This window comes from Littorina saxatilis, linkage group LG7 (genome assembly GCF_037325665.1).
Source record: "Littorina saxatilis isolate snail1 linkage group LG7, US_GU_Lsax_2.0, whole genome shotgun sequence".
Classification (NCBI taxonomy): domain Eukaryota; kingdom Metazoa; phylum Mollusca; class Gastropoda; order Littorinimorpha; family Littorinidae; genus Littorina; species Littorina saxatilis.
In genome coordinates this window covers 6673926-6690029 of record NC_090251.1, presented here as the reverse complement: position 1 = coordinate 6690029, position 16104 = coordinate 6673926, and the positions used below count along the sequence as shown (strand labels likewise).

Here is a 16104-nt window from a genome sequence, read left to right as displayed (position 1 = left end):
CAATGTGTTTCCACGAGACTGTTTCTCTTTCTTTCACAATTCACAGACAGGCAACACACACACACACATACAAAGGCATACATACACACACACAGAGGCATACACACACACACACACACATAGAGGCATACATACACACACACACACATAGAGGCATACATACACACATAGAGGCATACATACACACACAGAGGCATACATACACACACAGAGGCATACAAACGAAACACACGCTCTTACTAATGATTATGAAGATACTGTGATTTATCCATTTCATCCCCGCAGTGGGGCACTGCGGTTATGAAATTAAAGGCCCCTCCTGTTTTTGGAACCGCAGGAGCTTTCTAGTTTGCTGTTAGGTAGATTTTTGGTTCCTCTTTCCTGTCATGCTCTCTTTTTCTTCATGAATTATTTTCTTTTTTCTGCCTTCTTGCTCATTCACCTGTATTTTTTCCAAAAATCTCTTCTCTTGCCGCTTGTCTCGCGATTCATGTATAGTTTAATCTGTTAGTGTTCTGATGTAAGTCCAGCAGTAGATAGGTTAAGCCTATTTTAACATACTGGAAACTGGTAATCTTCCAGTAGGTATTAATTTAGTTTTACTAAAGCCTGCTGGGACACAAGTAATGGGTTAGTGCATTTGTAAACAGGAATCGCTTGACAAGTGGCCCCCTTCATCCCCCCCTTCCTCGTCCTGATATGGCTCTGCGTAGTCGGCTGGACGTTAAGCAACAAATAAACAAACAAATTATCCATTTCATTGCACCACTCGGCAACCATCAAAGCAGATACATAAACGTGGTCTATAAAGGCATCTTCGTTTCTGTGTAAACCATCTTGCAATTGGCAATGAACCCGTCCAGACTTTTACATGTGATGAGAGCATCTGTTTACATGTGATGAGAGCATCTGTACACATGTGATGAGAGCATCTGTACACTTGTGATGAGAGCATCTGTACACTTGTGATGAAAGCATCTGTACACTTGTGATGAGAGCATCTGTACCCATGTGATGAGAGCATCTGTACCCATGTGATGAGAGCATCTGTACCCATGTGATGAGAGCATCTGTACATATGTGATGAGAGCATCTGTACACACCACGAATCTGCAGCGTGGCTGCTTACACTTTTACATGTGATGAGAGCATCTGTACACATGTGATGAGAGCATCTGTACACATGTGATGAGAGCATCTGTACACTCACCACGAATCTGCAGCGTGGCTGCTTTCTCTACACTACTTATTTGATGTTGAATTAATTTCATAACTTACACCATGGTTGATGTGCAAAATGACGCCGACACAAAAAGTCCGTGTTGCTGTACACACAAGCAGCCAGGCTGTTGACTGTGTGTATGTGTCCAAATGGACATCTGCTCTCATCTCATGTGAAAGCCTGGACAAGTGGTGCTGTGCCTGGTGGTTGGCATGAGGAGGAAGGCATCTTTAATATCAGTAATAGGCAGTAATACACCCACATACCCCCTCTTTCTATCTCTCTCTGTATCTCTCTCTCTTACACTCACACACACACAAAACTTCTTTGTTTTCAATCATACAATAAGCATGTTTGAACAGAATTTACGTTGTGGGAATGCCAAGCGTGGTACGTAAAGTACAGTCTGTTCAGATAGATAGTAAGTTGATCCCTCACCCAACAACAATGCAATACACATACATTTACACTTCATTCAAACTTCTGTTTCATCATCCACTTTTGTGACTATTTCTCCGACATTTTGTCTTCACTGGCTCTCCATTGTAAGACTCCCTCTCTACTTTGAAAACGTAACGGGGACCTGGTACCTCAGCTGGTAGAGCAATTCAATTCAATTCAATTTAATAAAACTTTATTGTCTGAATGTAACAAACAGAATTTTTTCTTTAGGCTCATGTATAACATCACATAAAAACGCACTCTCAGAACACATAGGCACATACAAGTATCAATACACGCACCCTCAATTTCATCCTCGTACGTACTCTCGAGCACTCGATTTGTGATCCATGGTTCACAGGTTTGAATCGCCCTTGTCACTGCTGTTGCATATTAAAGACCTCGGCCATTCTGATGAACAAAAAACAACACACCCACGTTTATGATGCTTTGGCCTTGGGTTGAAATAGCATTCTGGGGTTGACTGGAAAAGCTCCTATGGCGTCCGACCCTGCAGGCTCGAACTGCGGCCGCAACTCGGTGCTCCTGCTGTCTCCTGCACATCACATATATACATCCCCCAGTGACCACCTTCATTTCTTACGTACAGTGGAACCCCTCTTTTAAAACCCCCACCCCCCATTTAAGACTTCCACTGATTTTCTCTGATTTTTGGAGGTCTTAAAAGGGGGGTTCCACTGTACCGTCTTCACATGGATAAAATGCAGAACAGCTTTTACCAACTTCAAGTATCTTCTTGATTTTTAGCCAAATAATGCACGGATTCTCCCTTCCACCCTCCACGTCCACCTCCCCCCCCCCCCCTACACACACACAAAACATGCAATGCAATCCAATAAAAATAATTGCATAATACATGTACATACATTTTCAACGAGAAAGAGATCAAACTTGACCACACAGTCAAATACTACAAACACACACACAAACACATAAACACACACATACACACACACACACACACACACAGCAAGCTCTCAAAGCAAGAAAAGCGAACTCAGTTTAGCACCTAAACCTGCCCAGCATTCCACTGTTTTAAATTGATACAAAATTAGAATACCCACTTAAAATCATCAACTTCACTGCATCAAATTTATTTGAATGAAAGGTTGTCATACCTGACATATGAGCTTTGATCTTTTCCGCCATCACCATTCCGCTCACTGCTGCCCCCTGGATGCAAGGGGAGACCAGCCAGTCACCACACACGCCCACTTGCCGTAGCGCGTCGAATAAACAGTCGTCTTTAGAGCTGTACACGTTGAGTGGTAACGCTGCTCCCCATAGCTGTACTCGCGTGAAACACACTTCTGGAAGCGCTTTCAACCCTGAAAAACAGAAAATCTGTGATTAAACATGTCTGTGCCAAAGACATCTTCACAACAAATAATAATATATCACATGTAGAGTCTGGCAGTGAACTAACGATTAATTTTTTACTGCTGATATGTTGAAGTCATAGAGACGAACGTACTTTGTTCCTCAAAATTCTTTATCCCTTCCTTGGACGACATGCAGAAGATATGACGCCAATATTCATCCTATGACATCTTTTTTTTTTTAAATTTTGTTTGGCTTTTACTTCAAAAGAATGGTCCAAAAGAGATGTCTCGGGTTTTTTTTAATCAATAACAAATCTTTTCAAAGAGCCGTTGTACTCAGCAAATTTAGTTTAACAAAATGAAAGCCAAGGCTTTAAGTCTTCAAGTCTAATTTTCTTGACTTTTACTTTTAAAACCATCCCATCGTACACAAAATCCAGTGCCAATGTCTATTTAATGAGAAAAATATTGAGACACAGGATATCATCACTGGTGCAACTAAATGGATGAACAAATTGTGACGGCATGAAGGCTCACAGATATTCAACAAAAAATACACACCTGTGATTCGAGACAGTGAAGCCAGCAACGTCTTCACAATCTCCTTCTCCTTCCCCGGCGGAATGTTTTCCTGTGGAACTTTATTGGCAGTGCCGAATGCAGCGTTACTCGTTACGGTCCAGCACTCCACCGGCCCTTTCTGCCCCAGCTTAGCACTGTTGTTACACAGCCACAAAATGGGCTCCTGAGTGTCAGCGACGTGCGCCCCTTCATAGGGAAGTCCTAGGGAAGATTTGAACCCCACCATGAGCACCCACAGTGAATTGAGGTGCATGCGCGCATCCCGGGGGTTGAGCTTGTCACTGAATCTGACCCTGAGAAGTTGATGGATGTCGTCAGCACCGCTGTTGGCCATCAGGCGGTCGGCACACTTTCCGTTGTGCGCCACGACCAGGTAGTCAAAAAATCCATACTTGTCCACCTGTGGGGAGAGAGGACTTTTTTCAGTGATTTTTCTATTAATGCAATTTTGTTTTATAATTCTTCTACAGTGGAACACCCCCCCCCCCCCCCCTTTAAGGGCTAAATAAATCTGAGAAAATCAGGTCTTAAAAAGGAGGGGGTCTTAAAATGGGGGTAAATGTACACAGGTTATCAACAGAAAGTGAGAAAACAAGGTCGTAAAAGACAGTCTTAAATGGTGGGTTCCACTGTACTCCATTTTGGAAGTGCCAACGACGGGCGCAGTGGTGTGGTGGTAAGACGTCGGCCTCCTAATCGGGAGGTCGTGAGTTCGAATCCCGGTCGCTGCCGCCTGGTGGGTTAAGAGTGGAGATTTTTCCGATCTTCCAGGTCAACTTATGTGCAGACCTGCTAGTGACTTAACCCCCTTCGTGTGTACACGCAAGCACAAGACCAAGTGCGCACGGAAAAGATCCTATAATCCATGTCAGAGTTCGGTGGGTTAGCGGAGTGAAGCTGACTATGCTCTCAGAGTATAGTTTGGGGAACCCAAATGGGCAAACGAGCTCATACGTAACCAGAAAAATCTGGAACGCTGAAGAAGAAGAAGGAAGTGCCAACAATTCAAAAATAAGTCACGGTACCAGTCAGCATTGAGTTTTGTCTGTTGTGTACCTTGTTTGTTCATTTCAAGTTTGATCGGTCAAAGTTCTTGTTTTGTTGTGTTTATATATTTTTTTAATTTATAAATAATTCTAGCTTTGAAATATTGTGAATGCATAAACTACAGTGGCATCTGTGATGCCAACCCCTCTGATGTAAGGACATCTCACAAAAAGGACACTTCCTTGAAAACAACACCACCTCTTTCTTGCTGCTGAGCCTTCACATTTGATTAAAGTACGGTGGAACCCCCCTTTTAAGACCCCCTAATGTAAGACTTCCTCCCATTTAAGACCCTGTTTTCTCAGACTTTCTGTTCATAACCTCTGTAAATTTACCCCCATTTTAAGACTCCCTCCTTTTTAAGACCTGATTTTGTCAGACTTTGGAGGTCTTAAACGGGGGATTCCACTGTCCATTGTTATACAAGGATTAACAATGTAGGAACAGCCTTGGTTGGTCCCAAAAGGGTCGTCTCATGGTATGTACCCCAGTAGTTCTACGCTCGGTGTTGCTGCTTTGGCTTTGCAGATAATAATAATAATAATAATGCAAACTTTTATAGCGCTATTCTAGAAAAATGTCTACTCTTAGCGCTTTACAATACATACATCGACCAAGCATACTATACACGCACAGGCAAAGAAACCGACCAAACACAACCAACAAACTATACATGCACAGGCAAAGAAAACGACCAAACATACAATACACGCACAGGCAAAGATAACGACCAAACATAAACAAACATACTATGACCAAAGATAGAGGAAAACAAACACTGTTCGATGTATGAACTTCGAATGTCTTTTCATTGGTTGGTCATTTTATAGCTGCACGAAAATGTAGTGAGCTATAAAGCAAAGCACAATGCTGTAGTTTGCAACAGAGCAAACAATGAGGGTACTCTCTTCTCAATTTGTCTACAGAGATCTTCTTCTTCTTGTCGTTCCCTGTTAGATCGTCAGTCCGGACTGCAGGGCGAAACGTGCTGTCCTCTCCAAGTCCTCTCTGGGGCCGTATAGCTTCTTTTGTAGCGCTGTCTCCTCTGGCCAGATGGTGTCCCTCAGAGCACTGGGGTATGGACAAGCCTGCAGGATGTGCTCTGCTGTCTGATTCTTGCCACACGGACATAAGGGGGAGGGAACTAGCTTCAGCTTTGTGGCCATATGATGGTTTAGTCTGTTATGTCCAGTGCGGAGTCTGAGTAGGACGACTTGTTCTTCACGTTGGAGCAGGTGGTAGTCATCTTTCTCCGCTCTGGTTTTCCTCTTGTTTTTGATGATTGTCTTTTTTTCCTTGTACTGCAGCTGGGACGTGAACTGTTCCTTTGAGGCACCTTCCTTGGCAAGTTTGTCTGCAGCCTCGTTTCCTGCTATGTCACAATGGGCTGGCACCCACTGAAGCACGACCCTTCGGTTCTGAGCAACCTGTTGGAGGGCGTTGTTGAGCTCAGTTTCTTTGTTGGCAGACAGAGCTTGGAGTGCTGACATTGCATCTGTCAGAAAGACGACCTGAGGACATTCATGGTCTACAGAGATGAACATTGTTTCTCTACTACAGTGGACTCCCCCTTTTAAGACCTCCAAAGATCTGAGAAAACAAGGTCTAAACAAGAAGAGCAAACGCTCGATCGAGTCACTTTCGCAGTTCTGAATATTATATGAGGCATCAGATGGACAGGAAGAAATTGCTATTCACAACACAATACAGATGTAAATAATTTGATGTAAAGAATAATCCTATAAAGTTTGAATCAAATCCGATGAATAGTTTCAGAGATATGATATTTCAATTTTTTTCCTTCAAGACATACCTGTGACCTTGAAAAAGGTCAAAGGTCACCAAAGCAGACGTCAAAGTGTAGAGGTCACTGGGAGTCACGTTCACATAAAATTTGAGCCCGGTCACTTTTATAGTTTCCGAGAAAAGCCCAACGTTAAGTTGTGTGTTGCCGAACAGAAAAGGCTAGTTATCTCCCTTGTTTTTCTGATAACGTTCGTAAAAGGCTACAGATGTAAATACTTTGATGTAAAGAATAATCCTACAAAGTTTCAATCACATCCGATGAACTTTGTCAAAGATATAAAATGTCTAATTTTTCCTTTGACGCTGACCTGTGACCTTGAAAAAGGTCAAAGGTCAACGAAACCATCGTTAAAGTGTAGAGGTCATTGGAGGTCACGACTAAACAAAATATGAGCCGGATCGCTTTGATAGTTTCCGAGAAAAGTCCAACGTTAAGGTGGTGTCTACGGACGGCCGGCCGGCCAGCCGGCCGGCCGGACAGACTAACACTGACCGATTACATAGAGTCACTTTTTCTCAAGTGACTCAAAAAGGAGGGAGTCTTAAAATGGGGGTAATTTTACAGAGGTTATGAACAGAAAGTCTGAGAAAACAAGGTCTTAAAAAGGAGGGAGTCTTAAAATGGGGGAAATTTTACTGAGGTTATGAACAGAAAGTCTGAGAAAACAAGGTCTTAAAAACGAGGGAGTCTTAAAATGGGGGTCATTTTACAGAGGTTATGAACAGAAAGTCTGAGAAAACAGGGTCTTAAAAAGGAGGGAGTCTTAAAATGGGGGTCATTTTACAGAGGTTATGAACAGAAAGTCTGAGAAAACAGGGTCTTAAAAAGGAGGGAGTCTTAAAGTAGGGGTGACTTTACAGAGGCTATGAACAGAAAGTCTGAGAAAACAGGGTCTTAAAAAGGAGGGAGTCTTAAAATAGGGGTAATTTTACAGAGGTTATGAACAGAAAGTCTGAGAAATCAGGGTCTTAAAAAGGAGGGAGTCTTAAAATGGGGGTCATTTTACAGAGGTTATAAACAGAAAGTCTGAGAAAACCGGGTTTTAAAAAGGAGGGAGTCTTAAAATGGGGGTAATTTTACAGAGGTTATAAACAGAAAGTCTGAGAAAACAGGGTCTTAAAAAGGAGGGAGTCTTAAAATGGGGGTAATTTTACAGAGGTTATAAACAGAAAGTCTGAGAAAACCGGGTCTTAAAAAGGAGGGAGTCTTAAAATGGGGGTAATTTTACAGAGGTTATAAACAGAAAGTCTGAGAAAACAGGGTCTTAAAAAGGAGGGAGTCTTAAAATGGGGGTAATTTTACAGAGGTTATAAACAGAAAGTCTGAGAAAACAGGGTCTTAAAAAGGAGGGAGTCTTAAAATGGGGGTAATTTTACAGAGGTTATAAACAGAAAGTCTGAGAAAACAGGGTCTTGAAAAGGAGGGAGTCTTAAAATGGGGGTAATTTTACAGAGGTTATAAACAGAAAGTCTGAGAAAACAGGGTCTTGAAAAGGAGAGAGTCTTAAAAGGGGGGTTCCACTGTACATAATTCCTATGCCATACAGCTTAGGGGGAAAACATGACCCTTCACCTTCCATTTCTTTGCCATGGAGTCAAAGGCCACGTGTCCCACCCAGCCCGGTCGGTGAACCCTGCACATCCGTGTCAAGCACTCCGAGACCGACCGCATGCCTTGGCTCCCAACGAACGCCTGGGTCAGGTTCAAATCCTTCTCGAATCTTCCCGCCTTCAGATGACCGACGGGGCCCGACCAGACCTTGACGGCACCTTGGGAGTGAAGGGAGCTGACGATTTTTGCAAAGCGCGGGTCTGAGACCGTGAAGTACTGGGCCGAGTGGTCGAAAACGTACTCCTGGCCCGCGATGGTTTCCGTTCGGCTGGAGCATCGGCCTCCGCACGCATGCTTACCTGTTATATAAACATTACAATTTACAGAGGGTTTAAATTGTCATTTTTAATGTGAAAGTATTTTTCAGTTTTGAAGGTTTACTAATGTAACACAAAACAAAATTAACAGAATAATAAACTAAAGCTGAACGGAACAAAACAGAAAAATATTAAAAAACACAACGAAAAAATATTAGAGTTTTCTTGATTTAAAAAAAAGTTTGGCACATCTCCTGACATGATGGTAACGTTTACAGTGAATTCACATTAGTTTCAACCTTATGATGAATGCTGACGCCAAACAACATCCCTGCTTTCATTGGTCTGCTCCACCTAATGTTCTTAAAAAGGGTGGTCCCAACGTACAAGGTTAGTGATCAAGTTCTTCTTCTTTGTTCATAGGCTGAAACTCCCACGTTCAATCATGCATGTTTTTGCATGAGTGGATTTTTATGTGTAAGACCGTTTTTACTCCGCCATTCAGGCAGCATACGCCGATTTCGGGGGAAGTGATCAAGTGATTGTTGTTTACCTGTGTCGAATACGGTGACATCAGAAACTCCTAGCTGTCCCAGTCTGGCAGCACACACCAGGCCTGAGATACCGCCCCCTACCACTGCAACACGCCCCGGCATCTTGCTCAGCTGACGGAGTACGAGAACTGAAAGAACATAATATATTATACAATACATAAAGACACTTTGGTAGGTATTCCTTTTAGAAAAAAATACACACACAAAAAATACATTTTCCTCTCCTCATGAGACTGGTGGGTAAATGTGTAAAAATGTATAGCATGAGAACTGAAAGAACATATAAACACAAAAAGACACTTTGGTATAGGTATTCCCTTTAGAAGAAACAAAATTAAAACACGTATACATTTTCCTCTCCTCATGAGACTTGGGTAAATGCATAGTGATGATACACCATGAGTAGCACAGAGCACTAGCTGCTACTCATGCACCTGCACTTGGAGGTGTTTGTGTGTGTGTGTGTGTGTGTGTGCGTGCCAGTGCGTACGTGTGTGCGTGTGTGTGTCTTAGCACTAGCAGTACCTGGCTAGCTCTGAGCGTGCCTGTGTGGGTATGAATCAGACACTCACCAACACAGCAGAAGCCTTGAGAAAGCAGCCCTACACACAGCGATGTCGTGCACACGCTTTCTACACGACTCTTACACAAGCTATCAGTTACATGACTGCCACATGTGTTGTGCTGCGTTTTGCTCTGTGTACCGGTGTCGGTGGCCAACTTACACCCTCCCAAAAAGATCACGAAAATGTTTTCGGCTACAGTACCATAATATATTATAGAACTTCAGCGTGGAATATAAAAATAACAACAAATGCTGGAATACAAAAGCAGGAAAGGGGGGAAGGGAGAATACCTCTCCCTCCTCAAAGAGACACTGCCGATGCATTTTATACAACGGGAAGTAACTGTTTCCAAAATGATTGGATCATTGTTACTGAGGTTGTTTCCCTTTGTCCAAAACTTCCTACCAGCAGGTGAGATGAAATTCATACTTGTATGCTTTACCTTTACTGTTGTGGTATGATTAACAATATCTGTGTTTGTTGCCTTGTGTGAAGTGTTTGGCACTGTCTTGCTCAAAGAAGATTATAAATCAATGACTGTTGGAATCTTAAACGAAATGAGTGAATTAGCACATAATACTAAGCAGAAACAAATTCAACAGTAGAGGAAGGTTGCCTAATATGGACACACCTAATATGGACAGACACCTAATATGGACAGACACCTTATATGGACCACCTCCTGTCTTTAATGTATTCTCGCCAATGACTTTTTTTTGGTTAGAGTTGATCCTATACTTTGTTGCCAACAGACTAAATGTTTTTATATCGCTTCACACCACTTGTTTCTATTTTGTGTTGTTTAAAGCCATATGTACTCGATGACTATACACGCTAATTGCTTTACCAACAGCTGGAGACATGCTAAATTAAGTTCCCTGCAAAATATTGTGGTCTAGGACCCCTTCAATGTTGAGATATGTTAATTTTCATTTTGATCTGGATCGTCCTATTTATAGATTTGCCAACAGAGGTAGCGTTGACGCAAGGGAAATAACTCCGCGTCTTTGTTTACATCCAAAGTTTTTGAGACTCTAAAACAAGCTGTAATGCATGTATATGGTCCGCGCATGGCGACATATCGTCATTACATGGTCTTATGGTGCGTTTGACATCGATTATGGGCAAACTACACTTTGTAAACACGGGAGCGCGTACATATGCCTTTAATAAATGAGGGTGAATGGGGCAATGAGGTATTTGCCTTTTTGACAGGAAGATTGTGTGTGTGTGTGTTTTTTTGTTGTTGTTCTGATATGCTTGTTCGCTGATACGACATGTGTACCTCTTGGATAAATTGTGTACGAGTTCCTTTGCCTGTACATGTACAGTATATTTATTTTAATTTGAAAGAAAAAAATGGAGGATACAAAATATGTGTACATGTAGTAAGATTTAAATGACGATATTTATTCATGTGACCAGACTTTTTTTTTCAAGCACGTTCTTTATTTTTTATGTGGCTCTAAGAAGATAATGAATTAACGACTGTACTAAGCACACGCCTACTAAGCTGAAACATTCAACAGATGTTTTTTTTAAACTGTAGGTAGGCTGGTTGCCTATTGCAACTTTCACTCACACACACACATATGCAAACACACACACACACACATATGCAAACACACACACACACACACACACACACACATATGAAAACACACACACACACACACACATATGCAAACACACACACACACACACACACATGCAAACACACACACACACACACACACACACACACACACACACATATGCAAACACACACAAACACTGTATACACTGTCATGTCAAAAAACAACAGACTTTATTCATGAATATCACAGTCTTGCAAACTTCAAAAGTAATCCCACAATTAATGATCGAGGATACACTTGCTGTCCTGAGATCCTTCCTCAAAACTGAAATTCTCACTAACAAATCGTTTGTTTATTTTTTTAACAAACAAAAAATTGTGCATATACTCCATTCACAAAACAACTGCATGACTCACAAGTCAGATTCACAGACATGGGAAAACAGCGATGATTTTTTTGCTTCAGAAATTATCTACTTGCAATAATTAGATGTTTTACGAGTCTTTTACTGCCATCAAACAATTTTTTTTTTATCAAAATGAACAAAGGATGCTTGCCCAAAAGTACACAGGTACAATGACGTACACTTCAAGTTTTACCAAGGTTCAAAATGGCGTGGACAGGATGATGGATGCTGATTTATTCTGACAAAAAATAAAAGCTTTCAACAGATTTGTGATTGGCGTATAATAGGTGTTCATCTGTAAAGATGCGTAGCTAAGTTCTTGGACATAATGATCTTAATTCATACACCAATGACCTTGGACATAATGATCTTAATTCATACACCAATGACCTTGGACATAATGATCTTAATTCATACACCAATGACCATCTGCATTTACAGTACAGTGGAACCCCCTTTTAAGACACCTCAAAAATCTGAGAAAATCGGGTCCTAAAAAGGCCGTAGTCTTAAAATGGGGGTTATGAACAGAAAGTCTGAGAAAACAAGGTCTTAAAAAGGAGGGAGTCTTAAATTGGGGGGTCTTAAAAGGGGGGTTCCACTGTAAATGAACATTCGATTCCTTGAGCAGCAGAATCCATATGAAGCAGTCAACCTTGGCCTGGTTATCGACTGCAGCCAGAAGTGTTGGCACATTACAAACTGAAGGCATATGGATCTGTCGGCATCAGCTTTTTGTTGCGCAGACTTTCCTCCAGCCAATCAGAAGTGAGGACACAACAGCTGTGACTCCCTCGCACTTTTTTCACTTCCTGTAAAACAACCACAGTGGCAAGTGCACATTGAATAAGGCTTTTTTAACAAAACACGGCAAAAAATCATTGCATCCAATTTCGTACCCTAACTAAAACATTCATTTCCTTGCCAATTCATTCCAACTTTCTATGCCATTAAAGGCCTTCCACTTGGCTATCTGGCACACTTTTTGGATCAAAGATTTCTTTTACAGGGGTCATGTGACCACTGCCAAAATAAAGGTATCCCCAAAATAGACCTGACAAAATCGTAAGGTACCAAAAAGGTAAAAAAAATCAATGAAAATTCAGAAGAGGCACAACTTGACAATAATAATAATAATAATAAAGATAGCTTATATAGCGCCGCTTCACAAATTTAACTATGCTCTTAGCGCTGTACATCGAGATATAACAATTTCAATAATATAAATACAAAGATGATATTATAATAATACACATTTACAAATATCACTCACGTGCATACATCCTCGTGCACACCACGCGCATACACACTCCCACTCATTAACAAGTGCTTCCATCCCCCTGCCACTGAGATGTTCATATACCCCCCTGGACAAGCTCACACCATGTCCGTCTCCTCTCTGGACTGTACATACACTCAGCAAGAAAAAGAAAGACTAAATGCAAATTTCATACAGAACCCTATAGCTCAATCAAAGCTGAAGCAACTATACAAAAAAAGACACATTCAAACAACAAATCTAACTTCACCTCTAACAGTCTATAAAGATGGCAAGGACAATTTACAAGGATTCGCGAAAAAGGTGCGTTTTAAGGGAACTGCGGAAAGAGTCCTTAGAAGCAGAATGGCGAACGGAGGAAGGGAGAGAATTCCAGACAATGGCAGCCGCAGAAGCAAACTTTTACATACAAAGAGAAAGGCAAATTAATTATCTATGCAAAACAGGTTGTATTGTTTATCTATCTTGCATATTTCCTGTGTCATTTTGCTGATGCAGGTGTTGATTGCATGAGCTGTCAAAAAAAAGGATGTTTTTGCATCAACCTTAGGGGTACCATGACAAAAAGCGCTGTATTTCAGCAATGACCCTACTCATTATTACTTAATCAATTAATACTGGGACAAGATTATAGACAATCAAAATAAATGATATGAAACGAATGGCATATCAAACAGACGCGTTTCTTTCAGGCGAGACATACTTGCGGCTAACCGCTCGCGGAGCTAGGAAGCAGGAATGTACATAAAACGGTTTGATGTCTATAAATACACGAGAATTAAACACCATTGGTTGATTCAAAAAAGGTCGTCTGCACTGGTCGATAAACAGCGACGGGCGCTGTGGCGGGGTGGTAAGACGTCGGCCTCTTAATCGGAAGGTTGAGGGTTCGAATCCCGGTCGCGGCCGCCTGGTGGGTTAAGTGTGGAGATTTTTCCGATCTCCCAGGTCAACTTATGTGCAGACCTGCCAGTGGCTTATCCCCCTTCGTGTGTACACGCAAGCACAAGACCAAGTGCGCACGGAAAAGATCCTGTAATCCATGTCAGAGTTCGGTGGGTTATAGAAACACGAAAATATCCAGCATGCTTCCTCCGAAAGCGGCGTATGGCTGCCTTAATGGCGGGGTAAAAACGGTCATACACGTAAAAATTCCACTCGTGCAAAAAAACACGAGTGTACGTGGGAGTTTCAGCCCACGAACGCAGAAGAAGAAGAAGATAAACAGCCGTTGACAGCCAATTGGATTGGCAGCTGTGCTGCCGCTATTTTTTCTTGCATAGCGAGCATGTCCAAGGCATGCTAGCCTTTGCTTGCCAAATCCTAGCGTTCCTCGCCGCAAGATGGGTCCAAGAAATGATACTTCCTCACCCCACTCACTAAACTCGCCAGTGGGGGCCCGTTAGCTCAGTTGGTAGAGCACTGGAGTTGTGATCCTAAGGTCGCAGGTTGGATTCCGGGCCGGGATGGACACTGGTCAACTTTATGTGCAGACTCAGAGACCATATGCCATAAATGCAGGTGGCTGAATACACCTAAACACGCAGACACCTGGGTAGCGCGACTCTGTTGCTGCTAGCTTTCCACTGGGAGAAAGTGACCCGAATTTCCCAGCGATGGGACAATAAAGTAATGAAAAGAAAATGAAATGAAATTCTCGCCTAAAAGAAACAGGGGACAGTTAGCGGCCTACCTGTGCGTCAGTGTCAGGGGAGACGACCAGGTGTGTGGTGCTGGCATGCACGTAGCTGTCCACATCTCCATCATAAGTGATGATGTTAAAGAAATTCATTGCCACATTGATTATTTGAAAATGAATTAATACAATGCAGAACTCCCCTTTAAACACACACACACACAGTTTTGCTCTTTATCTCAAAAAGAATATGGTATGACTTCCAGTCACACACACACACACATGTATGCAAACACCTTCAATCTCTCTCTCCAAAAGGATACGCAATGATTTTACCATACGCACACACACACATGCAAACACCCACACTCTCTCCCTCTCCCCAAAAGGATATGTTATTATTTACACAAAACACACTCAGACACACATACTCACTCTCTCTCTTTAAAAGGATATGTTATGATCTGACGTTTGTACTGCGTCATTGTGTCGAGAGGCATGTTGAAGAGATGCACAGCTACGCCAGAGAAGAACTCATCCAGTGAAGACGCTGACGGTGAAACTCTTGTGGATGAAGGTGGAGCGGCATTTCTGTGATGATGGTGACTGGTGGAGGGGGTGGGCTCGTCGTCATTGACGTCATCTGTGTCATCGTCTGCATCATCATCCCCCTTGGACACTGTAAAACCAAAGCTTTATTTTTTTTTAACCTAAATCTTGTCTCTGATTCCATGTGATAACAGGACATCTTGCATAAAAAAATGTTTCAATGACAATAACATGGGTGGGACTTAAAAATGTCATGAATCCTGAAGACGAACCAACCTCAAACGAAAAAAAACACAAGTCGCGTAAGGCGAAAATACAACATTTAGTCAAGTAGCTGTCGAACTCACAGAATGAAACTGAACGCAATGCCATTTTTCAGCAAGACCGTATACTCGTAGCATCGTCAGTCCACCGCTCACGGCATAGGCAGTGAAATTGACAAGAAGAGCGGGGTAGTAGTTGCGCTGGGAAGGATAGCACGCTTTTCTGTACCTCTCTTCGTTTTAACTTTCTGAGCGTGTTTTTAATCCAAACATATCATATCTATATGTTTTTGGAATCAGGAACCGACAAGGAATAAGATGAAAGTGTTTTTAAATTGATTTGGACAATTTAATTTTGATAATAATTTTTATATATTTAATTTTCAGAGCTTGTTTTGAATCCAAATATAACATATTTATATGTTTTTGGAATCAGAATATGATGGAGGATAAGATGAACGTAAAGTTGGATCGTTTTATACATTTTTATTTTTTTTTACAATTTTCAGATTTTTAATGACCAAAGTCATTAATTAATTTTTAAGCCACCAAGCTGAAATGCAATACCGAAGTCCGGGCTTCGTCGAAGATTACTTGACCAAAATTTCAACCAATTTGGTTGAAAAATGAGGGCGTGACAGTGCCGCCTCAACTTTCACAAAAAGCCGGATATGACGTCATCAAAGAAATTTATCAAAAAAACGAAAAAAACGTATGGGGATTTCATACCCAGGAACTCTCATGTCAAATTTCATAAAGATCGGTCCAGTAGTTTAGTCTGAATCGCTCTACACACACACACAGACAGACACACACACACACACACACGCACATACACCACGACCCTCGTCTCGATTCCCCCCTCTACGTTAAAACATTTAGTCAAAACTTGACTAAATGTAAAAAGAGAAAAAAAGAAAGAAGGCCATAATCGAATCCGGATTTCCGGCATATACCGGAAGAA

At 41.7% G+C, this 16104-nt stretch overlaps 2 protein-coding genes across 2 annotated transcripts in view; both read right to left on the bottom strand.

Moving 5' to 3' along the window:
• Positions 1 to 1839: 1839 nt before the first annotated feature.
• Positions 1840 to 9593, bottom strand: LOC138970567 (renalase-like). Its single transcript, XM_070343033.1, has 6 exons — positions 9437 to 9593; positions 8864 to 8992; positions 8015 to 8352; positions 3568 to 3988; positions 2803 to 3012; positions 1840 to 2219 (listed from the first exon to the last, which is right to left on the bottom strand). Exons 2-6 carry the CDS (start codon positions 8964 to 8966, stop codon positions 2104 to 2106), a joined length of 1188 nt encoding a protein of 395 aa, XP_070199134.1. The 5' UTR covers positions 8967 to 8992; positions 9437 to 9593; the 3' UTR covers positions 1840 to 2103.
• A 1627-nt stretch (positions 9594 to 11220) lies between these two features.
• LOC138970565 (chromodomain-helicase-DNA-binding protein 1-like) overlaps positions 11221 to 16104 on the bottom strand; it is a 33015-nt gene continuing 28131 nt past the window's right edge. Inside the window, exons 23-25 of the mRNA XM_070343031.1 lie at positions 14787 to 15007; positions 14386 to 14463; positions 11221 to 12225 (exon numbers count right to left, since the gene is read on the bottom strand). Coding sequence (XP_070199132.1) covers positions 12109 to 12225; positions 14386 to 14463; positions 14787 to 15007 — 416 coding nt within the window. The 3' untranslated portion in view covers positions 11221 to 12108. The remainder of the gene's footprint in view (positions 12226 to 14385; positions 14464 to 14786; positions 15008 to 16104) is intronic.

Bases quoted from the DNA above. Each gene is read 5' to 3' on its own strand.
- LOC138970567 (XM_070343033.1), bottom strand. From the start codon at position 8,966: ATGCCGGGGCGTGTTGCAGTGGTAGGGGGCGGTATCTCAGGCCTGGTG. The intron at 3,013-3,567 runs GTGTGTATTTTT...TCTGTTTTTCAG, and splicing joins TTCACTGTCTCGAATCACAG to GGTTGAAAGCGCTTCCAGAA. The intron at 2,220-2,802 runs GTATGACAACCT...TGTGATGTGCAG, and splicing joins GATCAAAGCTCATATGTCAG to GAGACAGCAGGAGCACCGAG.